Raw genomic sequence first — 16,368 nt, forward strand, 5'->3', positions numbered from 1 at the left:
AAGATCACAGGAGTGATCAAAACTGTCAGCAAGGTAAAAAAAAACCTTTCCTGTGTTTAAAAAAATGTCCTAAAAATACATTCAGAAGAAAAACACAGAATTATTATAAAAAAGATGTTTAAAGAAACTTGGTTCTCTCCGTTTATCCACCATAGAAATGACATCTGTTTGTTTTCAGGTCCTCTCACACACCAGCTGGTCTACGCTGAGGGCTGCTTCACCTAAACCTGTACTAGCCCGCATCCAGACCTGATTATGTCACTTGGGTGTGATGACTGTGTTTAGTTAAACAAAGGAGTAGAAGCAAGGTAAGAAATATTTTTTTAATAAAAAAAATACCTTTACAAATTTGGAAACAAGAACTTAATCAACGTCAGGAGGGAGCAACGTGGGGCCTTTAACAGGTCGGGGAGAAAAGTCAAATAAAAGCAGAGATGGCACACTGGAGGAGAAACAGCAGGTAAAAAGCAACTTTAAATGTTCTGGACTAAATTAAATCTGCAAAGAAACAGTTTGCTAACATCACAACAGGACGACATGGCTTTGATGGAAATCAAAACTAAAGCAGCTTGGTTTGAAGACTAACAGCCCACGGATACTTCCAGCCAGCTGGTGGTTCCGGTCCCTAACCCTAAACATGTCTCTTTAGACGGGAGAAGGCAGAATTCAGCCCTAAATCAGAAAATTCCCTCTGAATTATTCTCACTCAGTGTTTAATACTGACAGGAATGGAACCAGGAAAGCCACGAGGGTGTTTTTTTTTTTTTGGAGGGGGGACAATAATACTACAGAATGCTGTTACTATACTATAATTGACTGGGGAGTTTTCTCTTGTAGAGGATCAAAGTAAAATATCACCAAACCTTTAAATAAATATAACAAATACAGAAATGTGCATTCCACTTCCGAATGGGACCAGTCTAGCGGGGAGCCGAGTTTATTCTGCAGTTGTGTTCATTACTTTTCTTTGGCTTCAAGCAGAACACAAGTCCATATATTGACTAAAACAGGTGACATGTTTTCCTGGATTTGCCTTAACAGCCAATTTAAGAATGTGTTTTATCGTGGGTCCCAGATGTTCTATAGTCTTGTCGGAATAGTTGTCCGTAAGTGACGATACAGCTGCCAAAAGAGGAGTTTGCACTTTGGGTGATATTTATTTTAAATTCAGCTTTTGAACTCTATATGTTTGATATTGTAGCTAGTGGGTTTTGTGACTTGTTTTAGTCCCAGCTGGTGGATGAGGATGTTGTTTCGTTTAGCCTAAACTTCTCCGTGTCTGTGGTAAGTGGACTCTCATCTCATTTGTGCTTCACTCTTCTGTCCTCAGGCTGAAATCTTCTGTTTGGAGCGACAGACAGAACCAGTCAAGAGAAGATCCCGCTCCTGATTATGTTGCACTGAGGATAAAGGTCCAACCAAAGCTCCGCACCGTGCCATTTCTGTCACCAACTGCAAACAGACAGAAGCTTCAGATTAGACGGAGAAACTTCTGAGATGAGGTGATAGGGATGTTCCGATCCGATCACATGATCGGAAATCGGCCCCGATCACGTGGTTTCAGACTGATGGGACTCAGGCTTTACTTTCCAACCCAAGCCCAGATCGGGAGTTGGATACTGGGTTCAAATTACAGGAGAGCAACTTGGTTCTCCTCAAAGGTTGTCGGCTCCCCTGATGCCCTTAACTTACACACCCAGAAGGAGCACCAAAGAGATCCAGTTTCTACCTACATTATATTATTTACATGGACTCAGTGTAGCGCGGATTCTTTTGAGCAGGGATGCAGAGCAGCAGGCAGACCGCTGATTATTCAAGAACTCCAGCCACGTTCTGCACACGGCCACAGTAACATTTTCTACGTTTCTAAGTGGCGTCACCAAAAAATATATAATTAACACACAGTCGTTCGTGTCCGTTCATTTTCTCTCTGGTAAGTTCTGTCTGTATTTGAGCATGACGTGTGGACACGCTCGCGCTGCAGCGTTCGTCACTGGCTCAGCCGGACAGCGCGGCGCAAACACTCTGCTTTTTTTTGCGGTCAATAGAGCTCCGGACCCCACGTGACTCTCAGTTAGTGGACGCCATTTTGGCATGCAAAAAAGGTAAACAAACACGGATGTAACCATGAACATGAACGGGATCCGCTTGGATTTTACTTCGTCGGAGTTTACTTCACACTTTAAAACAGAAGAAATCGTTTTATATAGTCAGAAATGAAATAGACTAAACATCTCCGACCCTTACCGTGCCCCTGGGATACTTTTTAAAAATGCCAGAAGATGTCGGAGCGGACTTCTTACCGGCACAACACCGGACCTGGCCGGGGGAATCCCAAGGGGTTGGGGAGAAGGCCGGAGGAGCTGGGGAGAAGGTCTGGGACTCTCGACTCTACTGCCCGCTCTGACTCCAGAAGCTGTCGGAGCGGGCTTCTTACCGGCACAACACCGGACCTGACCGGGGAACCCCTTGGGATTTACCCGGAGGAGCTGGCTCCGGCGGCTGGAGAGAGGGAAGTCACGCTACTGCCCCCACAACCCGACTCCGGATACGCGGATGAAAATGGATGGATGGACGGACAAATAACAGATTTACACGTAAGTAGTCTCGGTGTGTGATCTGACAATTGATCAACCATTGCTTAAAAATTAAATACAGCTTAGCCGGTTAATTGCTGTCATCATAAAATACGTAAGCGGCAGCACGCAGAAATCACGAGGCAACGTTTTACGTGATGTTTACTTGTTGCTACGAGTAATAAGACAGAAAAAGCCACGCCAAAATAAGTTTAGGAAGCCCACTAAGAATCATAATAAAAGCATTTAAAATAAATACCATACCCAGTTGAGGAAATGTTGGTTTAAGTACCTGATATGAAGTGGTCGATGCATAAGTGAAAACCTTTACTCTCTGGATCCCACAGCTTCATTTCAGCCCGGTCACTAGCGCGTTTTATTACAATGATCCAACGTTTGCGGCGCTCCGGATCTTGGGGAATCCTGCAGATGGCTCATTCCTTATGTCGTCTGCGTCTGTTCTGCATCCTGGGGCACAACAGGAATCTACCATATTTCCCGTTTGATTGAGTTTTCTGACAATAACAAATAGCCCAGCTGCCGGCTTCTGCATGCCAATATGGCGCCGTTTCGATTTGAACTGTTGCATGCCGGGAGAAGTGACGTCAACTCCCGGAGCTCTATAGATCAATTTGATCTGCTAGTTAAAAAGTGACTTGTGAGGTGAAAAAGAAGGAAGCTGACAGGAGTTTTTCTGGAGGACTGGGAGAGGCAGGAAGTTCAGAGACAGACAGGACAGAAAGATAAAAACCAAGAAAACAAAACAAAGTTCTTAAAAAATAAAATGTAGGTAGATTTATCCCACAACACGTTTGTAACTGTATAAAGCAATAACTTATCAGCATGTAGTATTTATATAGTTGATACAATTCAGATCATCTTCAAAACTCCGTCCCATGCCCAGGGGCGTATCTAAGCATTTTGGGGGCCGAGGCAAAGTCGACCCCTGCCAGGTATTTTAAGTTGAAGTGCTTTCTGTTTTTATATTAGACTTTATATATTTGCAATAAAGTCCAAAAGTGAAGAATTTATGTTATTTATTACTTGATTGTTCAAGCTACCTCACAGAAGTGATCTGTTGTTAAAATTTTAAATAAAAAAGTAATTAGATAAAAAATAAGGAACATTGTAAAACTGTTTCTTCCTTTTCTTCTTATTTTTTTATGTATCGAAAGTATCGGATCGGGACTCGGTATCGGCAGATTCTCAAAATCAAATGACTCGAACTCAAGGGCAAAAAAACCTGATCGGGACATCCCTAGTGATAAGTTCTCAGTGACTTTCACATCGTCTTCCACTTCTAAGGGGAGTGATGAACACTTGCTGCACTAGATGAAGATGAGGCGAGACGTTTACTCATAAAACAGCAAACATCAGTCATCAGATATGATAATGTGTCTTGCTGCTCAGCAGTCACACTGATCTGTCTGTCTGCAGGCTGTCGGTCTGTTTCAGCTGTCGGTGGTTCCATCTGTATTTATCTGTTTGGGTTAAATGACATCTGTTTTCTTCAGCTGCTTCATGCAGCACGTAAACGCCTGTAACCGCCTGAGCAGGACGGGACATCGCCTTCAGAGGTCATGTGACACCACTGAGCTTACCTTCATAGGAAACTACATTCACCTCATTAAAAGGTTGGGTGATGTCCAGTTTTACTCACCTGCCACTTGTGCTGACTTTTAAGGGTTTTTGAAAAGTGGGTTTTGATGGAACACAGAATTGTCTACAGTGTCGTCTTCAACCAAGACCCACTCCCTACCTCAGACACTACAATCATCCACTCCAAAAGAAAAATGTATAACAAATGTATGTACATGTTCATTTATGGCCTCTGCTCCCAGAGTAATCCTGTTTGCTGTCTCAGTTATCTCCACTAAGGGAAGCATTAGCAGAGGCATCGGCCCATGTGTTATGCTGCCGATCCCTCTGATTGGCCCAGTTGCATGAGAACAATGACGGGTAACTGATAACCACACCCTGTTTTTCCTTCTGGATCGCATACACACTAAGCTGCTGCATGCTGGAGGCAGACACACTGCAGCTTTAGAACCAAACTTCACTTTTCATTTTCTAGTGCAACAAGACAAGTGAGCCTCCTTAATGCAGCAGCAACAATAAAGCATCATTATCAGCTCTCCCGTCAGATAAGTAGTGCATCAAGTCAGTGGGATGAACAGAACCGGGCCAAGATAAAAGGCCAGGTTACGTCACTGTCAGCAGGTCCCACCCGCGAAGTCTCAGTATAGCATATAACAGTAACAAGAAAATAAGCTAAACATGAAAAAATACACAATGGGATAGAATACAGCAATATGCAAACTATAAAAACAGCAACACATTTAAAGTGAGCAGTGTGTATCCAGAATCTGAGATTCGGTGTGCAGCAACTGTGGTGGAATGATGCAAGAGTCTGACTGCATCAGAGTAAAAGCTTCTCAGTTTAGATGCTTTGCGCGAATGCAGCGTAGCCTCCTTCCACAGGGCGACAGGGTGAACAGTTCATGGGAAAGGTGGGAAAATCCTGGACAAGGCTGGTGGTTCTTAGCCTGGCCTGCCAGACTCCTCCTCTGTTTAATTCTGCACAGAGAAAGGGTCTGGGAACTCTCCTATTCAAATAACCCCACCCCATGAGAATTCTGTCTGAGCCAATCAGCGCTGAACAGCGTGCGTCACACACCACGACGCCGAGTTTGTCATAAACATGGCGACTGAAGCGGAGTTCGCTGCGGCTCTTTCCTCTGTTCTGAATGACTTGAACGTCTTTAAAACGTCAAGTAGAAGCGCTAAAAGCCTTTCTGCTAAAGAAAGATGTTTGCACCTTTGCCAGACGCCATTTCTGACTACAGGCGATCCCTCGTTTATCGCGGTAGATGCGTTCCAGACCTGGCCACGATAGGTGAAAATCTGCGAAGTAGGGACACCATACAGTATTTATTTAACAGGTATTCAGTATTCAGACTTTTAAAACCCTCCCTTTACATAGCACTGTATTTTTACTTGTTTTTTTATAGTCTTATTACAAAAAGTGCATTTTATGATGAAATTGATAAAAAAACAGGAATTTCTTGATATTTCGCATAGAAAAATACCGGGAATCGGTGAAAAATTTCCACGAATCGGCGAATTTCCCTTGAATAAGGCTCCAAAGAAAAAATCTGCGAAGTCATGAATCCGCGATAAACGAACCGCGAAGTAGCGAGGGATCACTGTACAGCTAAAAAACTACAGCGTTGTGCGGTACAGCCTGCATTTCCGTCTTTTTTCTGATTGGTTATTTTTGAGCTGGCTAGTCCCGCCCCTCAAGTGCCTCTCTGCCCGTGAGTTCCCAGACTCTTTGTGCAGAATTAAACAGAGGACGAGTCTGGCAGGCAAGGCTAGGTGGTTCTATCAGCACATCTGGGGATGGCTAGCCTCACCTGTCTTCAGAGCCGAATGAAACACCCCCTGTAGGAACCCCCTCTGCACCAATACTAAGAACTAAACCAGCACTTCATTGGGCCATCCAAGGTACTCACTCGAAACTATCAAATAAATCACTGCCTTCACCCACATTCCTCCCTCAGAATCAATCTAGTGTTTATTGGCTCACAGCTAAAGCTAGCTTTCATCATCTCGCACATCCTGGACACTCGCTGGAGGGGTCACGGCGAGCTGTATTTGGTGATTTGGACAGTTACGGACCAGGGGAGCTCTCCTGGGACCCTGCCTCCATTCTGGATCCCTCCCTCAACAACACAGGACCATCAGGAGCATGTCCTGGGGGTGGGGGGTGGATACTGTAAGGCTATAGCGGTCTAGCGCCATGCTTCACCTAATCCAGGACTCCGGTCACACATCCGTCAACGATCATTCATTCATCTCTCTGAACATGGAAGCATCCTCCCCTCAACAGGTCAAGCATCCCGTCGCATGGGTCTGATCAAGGATCCAATCACAGAGATCCATTCAAATCTTTCCAGTGGTTTGTGAGATGTTTTATTAACACTCGAGACAAATGAACGCACACATAACACACAGGCAAAAACATTATCACCTACTTCGCAGCGGCGAGCGACACCGGTGAAAATGAATAACTGTCCTTTTTGAGACAACAATCATTGTTGACATTTGACTCTGTACCTTTACTTTAGAGTGGATCCATAATCACCTAACATCTGAGAGCTGGCCATTTCCAGATTCCAGTGGCACGCCTCCAGCAGCTTTAAACAGTCCGCCCTGCTTCCCAGACCCAAAGAGGACAACCACTCCACCTGCAGAGAGGCAGAAAACAGACCAAACCTTCAAACTAAACACCTCAGCTCACCTTTCTGAAGCAACAGTGAGAGTAGATGTATTTCAGTCGCCATCTCATATCGTTTGCTGCTATTATTAAGAGACAGTGAAGAGTTCTCCTGTGTTTTGTGTGAGCACATCTCCCATCCCCTCACAGCAAGCCCAGTCAGGTAAACTGTGTCTGTTAGTGATGTGTCGGTCGCGAACGAAGCGGCTCTAAGAGCCGGCTCTTTGAAGTGAACGACAGGAGCCGGCTCGTCATTGGGAGCCGTCCCCCCCCCCACGCCTTGGTGAAAGCTACAGGCGATTGGTCAACATGTGTAACTGCGTGTCCAGACTGTCCACACACAGAGCAGTAGGGGCGGGGAAGAGGGAGGATCAGACTCAGACACACAGCAGAGCACATGCGGGTGGAGGGAGACGAGAGGGAATGAGGAGGAGGAAAAATGCGAGAGGGAGGAGAGCGTGACGAAGACGGTGAGAAAATGAGCGTCAGCTTAAAGTGTTCAGTTATTAAATCCATAGAAATGATAAATATTTGATATATTGCTTTTTTTACATTAGTAAATCATTTTACTTATAGTTTAGCATTATTTTGGTTATAAATGTACTCTACGCAACAAAAAATCTGAGGAGCCACTTGGGAGCTGAAAGAGCCGGCTCTTTTTGGTGAGCTGAGCCAAAAGAACCGGCTCTCTAAAAAGAGCCGGAATTCCCATCACTAGTGTCTGTGTGTTTCTGATCATTTACAGCTAGCTCACTGTGGCACTGATGCCACAATCTGTCCTTTAGGACCAACAAAGCTCCATTTGATAAGACTACAAACCGCATTTATCCGGTTTTTAACGGTCGCTTTGAAGCCGTGTCCTGCAGTAGAATAGACATTAAAACTCCTGCAGCTCTTCAAGGAGTACGTGGAAACTTGTTTGTTTTACCCAGTTTATTGTATTTGTTGGACGTTTCTAGATGTATTTGGCATGATTAGCAGGAAAGAAAGAACTTAAGTGTGAAAAATGTCAGAATGAACTCCACTAGAAATGATCCAACAGGAAGGACTAAATGCTGTCCTGAGAGTTAACCCAGAGCTGTACGGCTGTAGTCAGAGCTATTTCTGCTCAACAGATTATAAGTAAGAGTCTGAAAAAGAAGGCAGACCCCGCTACAGTCGCATGTAAGAGTCATTCACACAGAAAATATCTGTAACTGTATAAATGGATGTATAAAACATCCCCGTGAAGGTGGATTGTTGTCATGGTAGCAGCACAACAGAATGCTAAGTGGAGAGGGTTTCATGTTTCATTAGGTATCTCTCACGTGAACACAGGCATGATTTATAATATTAGTATTAATGCAGCATTCATGGGGTTTACTGAGCTGGTATGCCAACTCTCAGGCTAATCAAACTGATTTTAATGCACATCAAGGAATTAAAATGTGTTCTGAAGGAAAAAAAAACACTTTCAAACTGATTTGACTTTTCTAAAATTTGTTTTGTTTCTGAATTTAAATGCTTGTTGTTTGATTTCCCTCCACCTGCACAGCAAACAGCTGCAACAGGTCATCCAATCAGATTTTAGTGTAAGAGTACAGCTGCAAGTCACTCAATAACCTGGGTGAATGCAGTCATCATTATTGTTGTTTTAGTGTATGCTTAAAGGAGCATTATGGAAGTTTGACAGCCAAAACATGTATAGGAATAATAAATGTCTTCTTCATACATTCTCCTGCAATGCCCTGGTCCTGTAGAATGAGCCATGGCATTTTTATTGTGATTGCCTGTTTTTCTGTAAAATCACAGAAAAAGAGAGCTGCTTGGGTCGAGCAGGCTGCTTCATGCGCGTTCACGCTCAGGCACAGCCCGTAGCATTTGATATTTGTAGCTTTAGCATCAGAGAGAGAGGCAGTGCCACTTTGTCGCTGTTCCTAACGCCTAGTGACAAAGCTAGCTACATTTCTGAGGACCCTTAGCTACTTTCTGTAGAACTTTCTTCTAGATATTTCCTGCAAATTAGCAACAAAATAGCCATTTTCACTCCGAACCGTTCTTTGAACGTTGTTTCAGCTGTCATCAAGGATATAAACGTTACAGATACAATAGAAATCACTGGCGCTTTAGCTCACCTAGTAAGACGTTGGACTCTCATGCTGAAGACCTGGGTTCGATTCTGGATGTAAACATAGTTTATTTAGAGTTTCTTTTTTACATTAATGGTATGGTTTTTTTTTACAGTAAGATGCCCAAATTTTTATTTGAGACTCGCCGAACGGCATTGAATTCGCAGATAAAAAAGATGTGGGTTCAACTTTCATTTTGGAACAATTTTTCAAGCAAGGGAAGGGAATGATCTGAGCATGCAGGAGGACTGACCCATCATAAACCTTTGTTGGCTGTGCTGAAGAGAAAGGTACAGAACCAAATTATTTAATTAATTAGCTGCGCGTTCTCCTGTCCTCTGTCCTCCGGGCCCCCCCCCCCCCCCCCCCCCCCCCCCCCACACACACACACACACACACAAGGGACTGTCTCAGCTGTTATTTTCGTTAAGGAGTGTGCACGTACAGCATGCGCGCCTCGTGCACGAGCCTACTATTGAAGCTGCCGTTACGCTTTGGCCTGAGGGGGCAAGTGTGAGCATAAAAATTCAAAACTCTGTAAAGTCCCTTTAAACACACACACACACTTGCCTGATTTGAAGTAATCATCCCCCTGAACACGTCTGGACCTTTTCTCATTTTAAAGCATGAGGAAAGATGGAAATAGAGTCTAGGAAAAATCCTGATCAATCAAACTCTGAATGCAAAATCAGGTAAAACAGAAACCAAAAGAGCTGAACAATCATAAAACATAATGATTAAAATTTTGTTAAACTCTTCAAAATTTTGCGCTGAAGATGAAGGAAAAGGAAATATGTTATATTTAAACAACCTCTTTTGAACTAAATTAACAGTTAATCAATTTGGGGGCTTCTTTAAAGGCGTGAAACACTGAAAACCCTTTTTTGTGATTTTTTTCTGATTATCATCAATCCCTCTGAGTTTTTCATTCAAGCTGACCATGAAAATAATCTCCTATACCTACCTTCTGCATTAGCTTCTGATAGAAAATAGATGGTGAAACTCTAGGATAAGAAAATGACTTTCATCCGGACCAAGAGGTGGTCCCTTGATAAAATTCTGCTTAGGGCCCCACTTTGGCCAGGGGCAGCACTGCAACAGGTACAGATAATGTGACAACATGAACAGTTTGTGTTATGGCCGAACGATCTATCTTTTTAGACCGAAATTGCGATTTCAAACAGCACGATCATGTGACCGCCAAAGCTGCTGTTTTTAGCGGTTTTGACTGATCCAGGATCTGTTGTGTCAACTGTTTTTACATCCGGGGATTCCCCCTGTGTTACTGTGTCCGCAACCACAGACATGTATATAAACACTAGAGCATGTACTATTTAAATAAGTCTAACTTGCTCAATTTTCAACCGATTCTCAAACGGTTTGATTTGTTATAAATGCCAGAGATGTGTCTGTGAAATAGGATGGGTTTGGCTCCGAAAATCCTGTTATTTCACTCCACAAAGCATTTAATCTTTCATAAATAACACATTTAATTGTAAGCTACAGTACACGTAGCCTATAATTATATAGATCTGTCAGCCAGTTAGTGACAGACAGACAGACAGACAGACAGACAGACAGACAGATAGATAGATAGATAATAGATAGATAGATAGATAGATAGATAGATAGATAGATAGATAGATAGATAGATAGATAGATAGATAGATAGATAGATAGATAGATAGATAGATAGATAGATAGATAGATAGATAGATGATAGATAGATGATAGATAGATGATAGATAGATGATAGATAGATAGATAGATAGATAGATAGATAGATAGATAGATAGATGATAGATAGATAGATGATAGATAGATGATAGATAGATGATAGATAGATGATAGATGATAGATGATAGATGATAGATAGATAGATAGATAGATAGATGATAGATAGATAGATAGATAGATAGATAGATAGATAGATAGATAGATAGATAGATAGATAGATAGATAGATAGATAGATAGATAGATAGATAGATAGATAGATAGATAGATAGATAGATGATAGATAGATAGATAGATAGATAGATAGATAGATAGATAGATAGATAGATAGATAGATAGATAGATGATAGATAGATAGATAGATAGATAGATAGATAGATAGATAGATAGATAGATAGATAGATAGATAGATAGATAGATAGACAGACAGATAGATAGATAGATAGATAGATAGATAGATAGATAGACAGACAGATAGATAGATAGATAGATAGATAGATAGATAGATAGATAGATAGATAGATAGATAGATAGATAGATAGACAGACAGACAGATAGATAGATAGATAGATAGATAGATAGATAGACAGACAGATAGATAGATAGATAGATAGATAGATAGATAGATAGATAGATAGATAGATAGATAGATAGATAGATAGATAGATAGACAGATAGATAGATAGATAGATAGATAGATAGATAGATAGATAGACAGACAGACAGACAGACAGATAGATAGATAGATAGACAGATAGACAGATAGACAGATAGACAGATAGATAGATAGATAGATAGATAGATAGATAGATAGATAGATAGATAGATAGATAGATAGATAGATAGATGATAGATAGATAGATGATAGATAGATAGATGATAGATAGATAGATAGATAGATAGATAGATAGATAGATAGATAGATAGATAGATAGATAGATAGACAGATAGACAGATAGACAGATAGACAGATAGATAGATAGATAGATAGATAGATAGATAGATAGATAGATAGATAGATAGATAGATAGATAGATATATAGATATATAGATAGATAGATAGATAGATTGATCATAGATGGATGATTTAATTATTTGAGGACGTTCGTTCATGTTTCCGCGAGCCTTTTCACAGCTGCTGCTGACCGAAGTTCTCTTTATCCTTTATAGTGAGACGAGCCAAACCCTGCCAGCCAGTCAGTCAGGAAACAGATACAGAGAGCAGTGAGGCCCAAATAGCGAGAGTGTAATCCTGAACAGTGGATGCAAATACATCTTAAATTCAGCTTAACCTGATAGATTTTTTTCTCTAGAAAAGAAACAATTACTGGTAACATTGTGCATTATAGGACATGAGCCTCCTCTAGATGGGGTTTAAATTTGATCGATCGATCGTAACTATATGTATACTTCATATAAACTTTGTTTCACTTGTCAAACATTACTATATGTGTCTCTTATAGGATTTATATAACTGAAAACATTTTTATTTTAATTAACAAACAAAGATTTATACAGGAAAATCATGAAAATTAACAAGGCTGTCCAAACATTTGCATCCAACTGTATTTTTTACCATACTGTTAGATTCACACATCCATAAAGACTTAATTAATAGTGCACTTGAACTGTATTGCCCCACAACGTCATCATCAGCCTGCATTTATTGTGTGGTTTTTGCCAGCTTGTACTTGTGCGTAGAAATGTCGTTAAAAAAAGAACAGCTCTGACCGTTCGTACTGTTACGACCCGGCTCGTGGGATCGCAACATTAGGAGGAGGTTTAGACAAGTTGTAGGAGATAAGAGTCTTTTTCACTTTAAGATCAACCTCCAAAGGGCCTCAACAACTGCCACACAGGCACAGGCTATCAAGTAGACCTCTCTGATCACTCTCTCTTTGGAGTTGCACAAAACAGCCTTTTATGCTGCACCCACAGGTGTAATTTGTTAATAAAACACCATATTATCTTTGTTCTGTAAAGAATGTGAAACTGCATAAAACCAACATCGGACTGACAAAAAAATAGAACAGTTCTTATATGTGAAGCCAAATCTGTTTGTATTAATGTGGAGTTTGTCTGTATATTTCCTTAGTTGTTATCTAAATACATTCTTTGAATCAAAATATTGCTTGGTGTATTTCAATAAAGTTCTTATATTTTATTTTGCCCCATTTCATCAACATCAAGAGCTTTTGAGGGCCACCGTTAATCATTTGCTGATATTTTACATTTCCTTTAGAAATTCAAACATATTTTCTCCAAAAAGTGTTGATTTTTGGACTACAGGACTACAACCGCTAAGACTACCACCGCAAATTTGTTCTGACCAATCAAAATCATAACGTGATAACGTCACTTCTGTAAGCTTCATGTTCAGCCAATCAACTACTTTGACGTCATCGGCAGTCGAAGGACCCCGAGCCGATCCTGCACCGACAACGGCCGTGATGCTCTTGGATGAAAACATCTGCCTCTTTAGCTCCTGATCAGCTGATGACAGCTTCAACACACCGCACAGCTTAACGCACGCATTTTCTTATCAGTAACATAAACGACAGTTTGATAAAAGAAGACAGTAATTAATCAGATTGCTCGTTACTGAAAAAAAAATTTTTATTAATGCGGTTATTCCCAGGGGCGGCGTTAGGCCCGGCTACTTGGGCTCAAGCCCCGAATGTTTTATGAAAAGCCCCGGATCTAAATCGCGGAAGTAACATGCAGTACCAAAGTCCAACAGAGAGGGAGCAGCTGGCAGTTTGTATACAGCCTGCCTGAGCCTCCACCACTGAAGAAGAAGCCCTTCAGCAGCCGGCTTCTTCTACACTCTCTGCCTGAAACGCAAATGTAAAGATGGACATAAGGACATGTTTTAGACCAAAAGTACGGCGACAGAACCCCAGCTTTGATGAGACTGGTGTTGACTCAGGTTTGTGAGTCTTATTTGAAAATATTTGTTGTGCTGCTAGTTTGCCTAAAGTTAGCTTACTATCAGGTAAAGTTGTTGGAGAAAGAACGGGAATATTTACTATCATCTCACACTAAACACTAACAGGAACAATACTCTGCCCTGAAAATGCTTAATATGTAGCTTCAGATTAAAAATTATGTGGTACAAGACGAATATATATTATGTTAATTAGTCACGTGTGTGTGTGTTAAGCCCCAGATCTTCTTCAGTCCTAAATCCGCCCCTGGTTATTCCCATCACTGCTGTTGGGTCTACAGCAGGCAGTGACTGAGACAGTGAGAACACTGAGGGTCTCCGCCCACCCGGCCAATCATCATCGTGTTTGTAAGCGCGTTACCGACACCTCTCTCTCCCTGGCTGCAGCTGAAGTGTGGCGGTCAGAAAGCCTCACACTGTTGCTCAACGCTCGACAAGCACATAGTAACGCACAACTTTCCGTCCCCAGTAACGGCCTTGCAACAGTGGGAAAAGTAATTAATTAGATTATTCCGTTACACCCCCCCCCCCCCAAAAAAAAGAACGCCGTTAGTAACGTCGTTATTTTAAACGGCGTTATTCCCATCACTGGGCACGACCCTTGAAATCCACAGAATCTCCTGAATGAAAAAAGACGCTGATAATAATGGATCCTTCTGCCCCTCAAGGAGGTACGTCCCACTACTTGACAAGCACAGGAGCGGTTTCCTTGAACTGTGATCCTCCACAGAGCCTCATATGATTTTATTAAATTGAATGGGTTTATATTGTGTTTAGTCTGCAGCTCTCGGATGTGGAAGAAATGAAAAGCAAATATAGAATCGGACTGACTCTGGTTGGGTTCAGGACATTCATAGAGATTCGTGAATAATCACAGTAAGCAGCAGAAGTGTGATTTTTTATATGAGCTCTCACCTTCAGATGATTCACAGCTTTCTTGACATTCCAGTTGTGGTTCTGGAGGGCAGCTTGACACTCTTCTATAGTCACGCCATGAACCGCCTCCTGCACCTAAAGCCACACAGCACCATGAGTTTCTGGTTCCTCCCGTTTCCTGACTTGGGTTTGAAAAATATATAAGCACCAGGAACACCTCCCTCTGAGATCTTCCTAGTTGAAGGACACCATAAGAAGTGTTTATGTCAGAGTTTCACCTTAAAGCTACAAAAATCAAAGTGCAGTTCTAAAAAAAACAATTGTTTCAGCCAGAGCTCCTTTTGCTCTTTTGTTCTAATCAATCGATGAACGAGTCTAGAATCAATGGAGAAAAAAACGGTCTCTGTATTAATAACTTGCATCGCCACCACCATCGTTTAACTGAGCAGTGCACACGCCCGTAGGCATCGATCTGCTCCTCCACGCGGTCGATAAGGTTCTGGTTCAGTCTGAAGCAGAATTATTCAACCAGCACAAAGAAAAACCAACAGTTTTCTGTCTTTCTCCTCTCAAATTCAATCCACAGGAACAAATGTCAGATTTAACTAAAAAGAGTTGCAATAACTTATGAGTAGCGATGCAACGATACCACTTTTTTCCAGACCAATACGATACCAATACTTGGATCTGAGTACTCACCAATACCGATTACCGATACTTCTACCACAAAAAAAATGCAATGAATTGGAATACAGGTTTTATTTTCTGCTCTGCTTTCAACAGGAAAAGACTGTGAGGTAGGTAAAAAGTTAAATATATTAATAGAAATTATCACACAACTAAAATATTAGGTGAACAAAAATGACAAGTTCCAATGAAGACACTTTCAGGCAGCTGCACTGGTATCGGTTAAAAGTTTTACAGTGAAAAGGAGTTTCCAAAAGTTAAAATATCAGTTCTAACTTGGTTCTGACCCGAGGTTTAACAGATACTGGATCACATCAGAAGTTCCAGTAAAAATAAAGCAGCACAATATAAAAATGTGCTGTTTTAATATTATCTGTAAACAAAAAGATCAAAATGAAATCCAAACCAAGACTTATGTAACATTTCTGTGAAAAATCAAACAAAAAACAAACTTTGCTTTTAAATTTAATCTTGATCTTATTTTTAAGCTTTTACATGTGATAAAGGCTTAAAAACAAGTCATAATAAATAATTAGGATGTGTACTAATTTACAACTTCACAAATATTAATTTGAGTAGAGAGATGGTTCAGATCTTTAAGTTATAATAATAAAATAATAATAATAATAATAATAATATCTTAACAGAACACCCTCAATTAGGAGAAATAGTGTTTAATTCTAACTTCATTAAAGAGCTAGCAGGTATTGCAAGTAGAAGTAATAGGTCAATTATAAAAAACAAGAAATTCTTTGCACAAAAGTCCCTCTCACATGAAAAGATCTCACCAGCTCTATTCCTGACTGTTTCAGTACCTTTCAGAATGAGCTGTATCAAGGCGAGAGTGTTTATAGAGGCAGACGAGACCCAGAAACAAGCACAAAAAGATGCAAAAAGTGATATTTATATAATATGTCCCCTCTAACACCAACACTAGGGTTTTTCCTGCATTCACATTTGCGTGGCGGCCGCCTCCAGCTACTTTTGTGCCGCCCCAGCCTGATTTCACTCTGGCCCAGCTTTATGGATGTTATTTTAACGGCAGTTGCAGCGTTGCGCCACTACAGGGGCGCTGTATCAGCAGCAGTGCACCGAAACATTACTGCTACAAGTCTGTGTCTCCACACACGAGCAGGAAGTACGGCAAGCTATTGTAGTAT

At 41.2% G+C, this 16,368-nt stretch overlaps 1 protein-coding gene across 13 annotated transcripts in view; it reads right to left on the minus strand.

Annotated features, from left to right (window-relative positions):
- Positions 1–309: 309 nt before the first annotated feature.
- tnk2b (tyrosine kinase, non-receptor, 2b) overlaps positions 310–16,368 on the minus strand; it is a 101,361-nt gene continuing 85,302 nt past the window's right edge. For 11 of the 13 annotated variants that reach the window (XM_054748150.2, XM_015957528.3, XM_054748230.2 and 8 more), the window contains 3 exons: positions 14,561–14,656; positions 6,724–6,826; positions 310–1,452 (listed from right to left, as the gene is read on the minus strand). In XM_054748150.2, the coding sequence (XP_054604125.1) occupies positions 1,391–1,452; positions 6,724–6,826; positions 14,561–14,656 (261 nt within the window). In that variant the 3' untranslated portion in view covers positions 310–1,390. Of the gene's footprint in view, positions 1,453–6,695; positions 6,827–14,560; positions 14,657–16,368 lie in introns of all 13 variants that reach the window. The other 2 variants (XM_054748718.1, XM_015957526.2) reach the window with 1 other exon arrangement.

This window comes from Nothobranchius furzeri, chromosome 11, assembly GCF_043380555.1.
Source record: "Nothobranchius furzeri strain GRZ-AD chromosome 11, NfurGRZ-RIMD1, whole genome shotgun sequence".
NCBI classification, from domain to species: domain Eukaryota; kingdom Metazoa; phylum Chordata; class Actinopteri; order Cyprinodontiformes; family Nothobranchiidae; genus Nothobranchius; species Nothobranchius furzeri.